The sequence below is a fragment of the Theobroma cacao genome, chromosome 10, assembly GCF_000208745.1.
Source record: "Theobroma cacao cultivar B97-61/B2 chromosome 10, Criollo_cocoa_genome_V2, whole genome shotgun sequence".
Taxonomy (NCBI): Eukaryota; Viridiplantae; Streptophyta; class Magnoliopsida; order Malvales; family Malvaceae; genus Theobroma; species Theobroma cacao.
The window spans coordinates 6,028,218-6,034,597 of record NC_030859.1 but is presented as its reverse complement, the minus strand read 5'-3'; the positions used below and the strand labels follow the sequence as shown (position 1 = coordinate 6,034,597).

Below are 6,380 nucleotides of genomic sequence, written 5' to 3'. Positions count from 1 at the left end.
AAATCCTTCATCTAAGAAAATTAACGGTGTTGTGACTTCTCAAGTCCTAACAAATATTCCATCATTGATCCCATCCAAATAATATGTTATTATTCTTACTATTATTACTATTTTTTTATGTCTACTTAAGTATATTCTATATAATTAAATATCCTATTTTTTCTTTTTTTAATCTATCTAATTATACTTTATATAACTATCTATTTTATTCTTTTTTATATTTATTATTTTTTTATATCTTCGTATTTTCATAATTTCCTGCTTCCATATTTCTACTACCTATACTGTAAAAATAAATATTTTTTATATTTTTCCTTATCATATTTTTTAAAACTATGTTTTTTATTTCCTAAAGAATCATACAAAACAGACAACAAAAAATCATATGAAAGAAACAACACAAAATTTCAACAACTAAAGCCCAACACGGTAGCTCAAGAAAAAGCAGAACCCATACCTTGAGTGGGTTCGTACCGGCCCAAGAAAATCAAGCCCGCTTCAAGGATTCAGCTGGTCAATCTACAACGCCGCCGTTTAGCAGCTTTTATTTCCTCCTGAAACGACGCCGTTTACATAAAATTACGCCCTTTTCCCTGGTTCCAAACGGCGCCGTTTAGTAGGAAACCTGCCCTACTATTTAACCTTCTTTTCTCTCTCCCTCCTTTTTTCACACTCATTTTCTCTCCCTGCCCGAGGCTCTCTGCCTCTCACCTTCTCTGTAACCTCTGTACCTCTCACCGACCTTCTCTCTAACCTGCTTAGCTCCAACCTACCTAGTCACCGTTCCTCTGTTCAACGGCGATGATCTTCGGTTTGCCTTTCTTTTCTCCCTCTCTCCTTCATTTTCACACTCATTTTCTCTCTCTACCCACAGCTCTCTACCTCTCAGATTCTCTCAAACTTCTTAGCTCTCACCTACCTAGTCACCGTTCCTCTGTTCAACGGCGATGATCTGGTTTGCCTCTCTTTTCCTCTATACGCGGCCTCAAATGCTCCTAAACCCCTAAATATTCGAAACCCTATTAACAAATCGTAACCAAAAAAAACTCAACGGTTCTAATGTTTTTGTTTTTTTTTTTTATTTTCTTGTCTTTTGATTTGTGTTTTTTTTTTCAAAGTTTGTGTGCTCTAAACACAGAGAAAGAATTGATGTTGTCATGAGATAATATTGTTGGACAGCTATCTCCAATACAGTCTCTTAGTCTCTGGTTGGGCAAAGAGGGAAAAGATGGGTGATGGGTGTAAAATGCCTTGAAAACAATCTACTGAAAAGGCAGTCCACCCTTGTTTTCTTGTTGAAGTAGCAGCCCTATATATGGAACTGAAACTCGCTTGCCTCCTCCATTCTCGAATTGTTTTGTTTTGTTTTGCTTTCCGGGGGCTCGATTAGAGGCGTCTCCGCCACCGCTCCGTCGCCATTCCTATTCCATCTGGTAATCCCGTCTTCCTATAAACCGTCTCTTTCAATACTGTTTTCAACCCACAAATGAGAAGAATTCGTTTTGCATGTCTCTCTGCTCTTAAATCTCCAAACTCCTTTCTCTGCCAAAATAACCCAATTCCCACAGCTTTATTTAGGATTGCTCGCCTGCCCATCAATCCCCCTTTTGTGGTTGCCGCATTTTGCTCGAATACAAGAGCATCTGATTCCGGTTTCAGTGATGTGGCCAAGTTCTATGCGACTATTATGGATAACTCTAAAGCATATGACAATCTGGAGAAATCCCTTGACCAACTTGAGCTCCAATTGACTACTCCTTTGGTTCTAGAGCTTCTCCAAAGGCTTTCTATGGAGGAGAAGTTAGCATTCAGGTTTTTCACATGGGCAGCCCGTCAACATAATTATGCCCATCAGCCTCAAGCTTATAATCAAATGATTGACATTTTGTCCGGTACTAAGTATAAGATTAAACAATTTCGAATCGTTTGTGACATGCTTGATCATATGAAGAGGAGTAACAGGAATGCGGTCCCTACTGAAGTTTTGCTCCTCATTTTGAGACAATATACTGAAAAGCATTTGACTCATCTTCAGAAATTTGCTAAGAAGAAGAGGATAAGGGTGAAGACACAGCCGGAGATCAATGCCTTTAACTTGCTGTTGGATGCTTTGTGCAAGTGTAGTCTAGTTGAGGATGCTGAGGTTCTGTTCAACAGGATGAAGACTAGGGTTAAACCAGATGCTAATTCTTACAATATATTGTTTTTTGGGTGGTGCAGAGTTAGGAATCCAAAAAGAGGAATGACGGTTCTGGAAGCAATGATCCAGTTGGGTCATACTCCTGATAACTTTACTTACAATACTGCTATTGACGCCTTTTGCAAAGCAGGGATGGTTAGTGAGGCAGCTGAACTTTTTGAGTTTATGAGAACAAAAGGGTCAACCATGTCGTCTCCCACTGCAAAAACTTATGCAATCATGACTGTGGCTTTAATCCAAGACAACAGAATGGAGGAATGCTTTGAGCTTATAGGGCATATGATAAATAGTGGTTGCCTTCCTGACGTTTCAACATACAAAGAATTGATTGAAGGGATGTGTTCAGCAGGGAAGATTGAGGAAGCTTACAAGTTCTTGGAAGAGATGGGAAACAAAGGATACCCTCCTGATATAGTTAGTTATAATTGTTTTCTCAAGGTTCTTTGCGATAATATGAAGAGTGATGAAGCTCTGAGGCTTTATCAAAGAATGATTGATGTGGGTTGTGTGCCTAGTGTGCAAACCTATAATATGTTGATTTCAATGTTTTTTCAGATGGGTGATCTTGATGGGGTGCTTGAGACTTGGCAAGAGATGGATAACAGGGGCTGTGCACAAGACATTGAGACTTATTGCATCATGATTGATGGGCTTTTCAGCTGTAATAAAGTGGAAGATGCTTGTTTTCTTTTGGAAGATGTTGTAAACAAGGGATTGAAATTGCCATACCCGAAGTTTGACTCCTTTTTGATGCAGCTTTCAACAATTGGTAATCTCCAAGCCATCCAGAAACTTTCTGACCATATGAGGAAGTTTTACAATCCTGCTATGGCAAGACGATTTGCACTGCATCAAAAGCGGAAGAGTATGAGATTAAGAGGGAAGTAAGAATATATGACAGCATTTTTGGAACTTTTCTTTCATCTTAGCTCTAGTCTCTACAAGTGCCACATTGGATTGGTAGTTGGGTACTGGTTAACTCTTTGGAAAGCTTTGAATGAAGAACAGCTAAGAGTTCATAAGACCAGAATAGTAGAAGGATGAGTTGACTCCACCAAATGTAGCATGGATACCATAAAGAGCTTCAAGCGAGCTCTAACCTTGGACCACAATGCGATTCCACATGGTTGTTCTCATGATCTCTGGCAGAGCTATGTAAATCTTATATACTGGTTTCATCGGGGATACTACTGGTAATGCCCCCAAAAATTTGTACGATGAGTTGGATAACTGCAAGGAGTTATGTTTTGGATTTATCTCTTTTCCTTTTATTTCTTTTCAATTCAGTTAAGGAACCAATATTTCAGAGAAGGAAGTTCAACTTGAAAATTTTGTCAAGGCCGAAATTTATTTCCTGCAAAAGATTCATGATTGATTCAACATCTATTCATATCTTTTTGAGCCATTGCTAATGTTGGCAGAGCTGGAGATTGCTTTTTCCAATGTCAGTCAAAATGCATACCGTTTTTCTCTTTTATGTCCTAGATGCCTACCATTGTATGTTTAGATCTATTTAGTCTCAGTGTAATCATCTGGCATGTTGTATATTTTCCGTTATAGTAATAAACTTGTGTCCACTTTATGCATGGAGAAGCTCAGCAGTTTTTTGTGGTAAAAATCTTTAATCCTGCATTTTTTTGTGATTTCCTCATCTTGTGATGACTAATGAGTTGAACTAATCCCATTAGTGCCACTATTAGGCCAAGTTGTGTTAGAAATGATGCTAGCATACCCTTGGCTGAAATTTATGAAGAATGAGAAGAAGCTAACTGATATTAATGAAGAATGACAAGAAGCTAATTGGGGGATTAAACTACTTGAGATTTTGTTTTGTTACTTTGTTCTATTTTATGGGTTTAATTGTAATTTTTATAAATTTGGGGTTTTTCAATTATTTTGGTTATTTTATTTTAGTTAGTGTTGATGTAAGACCACTAGGTGGTGAGGTTTGTGGGAGTTTTCTGATCTAAATTCTAGATAAAACAAACAAAATTGAATAAAGAAAAGGGCAGAAGAGAAGAAATCCCTGAGCTTTGCACTTGGAGTTCCTTATTAGTCACACCAAAGGCTGATTGTATCACACAATCACAAGGGAAATATTGCTCGGAAACAATACATGACTCATATAGAAACCTAGCATCCCTAATCCTAAAAGAACTAGAATTCCTTTTCCAATTAGGATCCGGCTCCTCTCTATTGAAAAGGTTCCATTTATGGGTAGATGAGGTGCCACCTCATTAAACTTATAATCAGGAGCTGCAAGTATGCCATGTTATCCAACATAAATTGCAATTGGATTGTTCACAGTTACTAGGAAATTCATTTTTAAGTTTTTGTCTCTTTCATATTTCTTCTTATGCATTTTTTTTTTTAAAGATCCTTTAATGCTAAGTTACAAACCCAACATAAAGGTGAAAATAAGATTGTATAAGTCACAAAAATTAAAATTCTAAAAGTTCAAATATATATATATATATATATATATATATATATTAATTTGCTTTAATTTTCATGGTTCATTCTGTTTTTCCCTTCCTGAAATCTCATCTGCAAACACCTGTACTTGGTAATTATATTAGGTTTAGGATTTAGTTGATAAACGCCTATATGATTTCAATTTCAGCAGCCATTGATTTAATAAAATTTCGGACAATAATATTCACACAAGTATTACACTTGTGACAAAGAAAGGCAAAGAAATTGCATCTTTATGAAAGACTAATTGAACATTACTGAATGCATAATGGAGAATCTGTACATTAAGAGTTTCTTGCATATTACTGTAATTAGGTGTTTTGGGGCATAAATTTTGAGTACGGAAATGGTTGCATGACAGAATTTTCATGTTCTGTAGTACAGATTGTAATTCACAGTATGAACAATGTTAGCACTTGAGACTTGTCTGCAACGACACAAGATTTTGACCTTAGAAGAACTGGAAAAGGACTTATTCTTGGGTTCTGAGATAAATGCGATAACACAGTTGAACAATAGTGCTAATACTTGTGTGGATATGGGTGCCCAGGAACCACATATGACTTCTTTCTCTTTTTCGCCCTGGTTTTTGTTTCTGTGTTCCTATATGACTGATTCTTGAAATGGTGATCCGAGAAAATAAGTGGTAATAAGAAATGACTGGCAACAACTTTGCTATTCCAGCTTCTTGGTGAACTAATCTCATTGCCAACAGCAGTTGTGATAGTAGTGGCAGATTTCTACTCCAACCATCACAGCAACAGTTGTGACAGTTGTGGTATCCCTCTCTCTTTCATTATCAGTTCTTTGTTTTGTAAGACTCAAAAGCTTGCCATGATGGCAGGGTTGGGTATGTAAATCCTCCTTTCTTTAACAGATTTCTACTGTCACCATTGCTCTCATGACGCAATCTGCATCACAGATCCATGCCTTTTTTTTTGGTATTTATTTTTAATGAATTTTAATTATAATAGAGGTTGAAAGAGGTGGAACGTGAGGGAGAAAGGCAGAGAAGAAGGAACCCATATCGACAACCACCAATCTAAACAGAGAAGCCAGAGGGAGAATAGGATATGAAGAAGGTGAAAGGAAGAATGTAGAAAAAAGGGAAAGGAAAAGGGCAAAAAAGGGTCGTTACTCTTTAATTTTTTTTTCTTTCATGTTATTTTGTAATTGATGTATACAATTATTTTTTATTTCTTCCTTTTTTCCTTCTAACATTTCAACCGTATGATAAAATTTGATATCTTCAATTTATAGTTACTTCCTTTATTCCCATTTTTTGTCTCAAAGCTCAATTTAGGGTCTTAATTTTTTGGATCTTGGTGATAGTATATGTATACCTTGGAAATCAATGACTTGGTTGTACTGAGACATTTTGTATTTAATATTTAAAATTAATTCAAAGGTTTTTTTTTCATTAGACTTGTATATATATGAATATTTGATAGATTAAAGATTTCAATGTTTGCATATGAACATTTGATTCATTGGTTTGCGCATGATTGTTTTGCTTAAAAAAGTACGATTCGAATTTCTTCTCTCAATTTAAAAAAAAAAAACCTTTAATGTTTTTTTAAATGCGAATGAAACATTAAAACCAATTACATCAATCTAGACCAAAAAACACTTACAGCATGTTTGGTTCACTGGAACGAATATAATGAGAATAAAATTGTCATTTCAAGAGAATATAATAGGAGAA

At 36.0% G+C, this 6,380-nt stretch overlaps 1 protein-coding gene across 6 annotated transcripts; it reads left to right on the top strand.

The window, feature by feature from the left end:
* LOC18586581 (pentatricopeptide repeat-containing protein At1g73400, mitochondrial) lies at positions 684-5,953 on the top strand. Of its 6 annotated transcripts, none has more exons than XM_018129629.1 (3): positions 684-1,433; positions 1,579-3,644; positions 5,060-5,953. In XM_018129629.1, exon 2 carries the CDS (start codon positions 1,688-1,690, stop codon positions 3,086-3,088), a length of 1,401 nt encoding a protein of 466 aa, XP_017985118.1. In that variant the 5' UTR covers positions 684-1,433; positions 1,579-1,687; the 3' UTR covers positions 3,089-3,644; positions 5,060-5,953. The 6 variants fall into 6 exon arrangements, with proteins under 6 accessions (XP_017985118.1, XP_017985119.1, XP_007010121.2 ...); XM_018129630.1 differs by having other exon boundaries at positions 1,569-3,644; XM_007010059.2 differs by having other exon boundaries at positions 684-3,393; positions 3,488-3,644.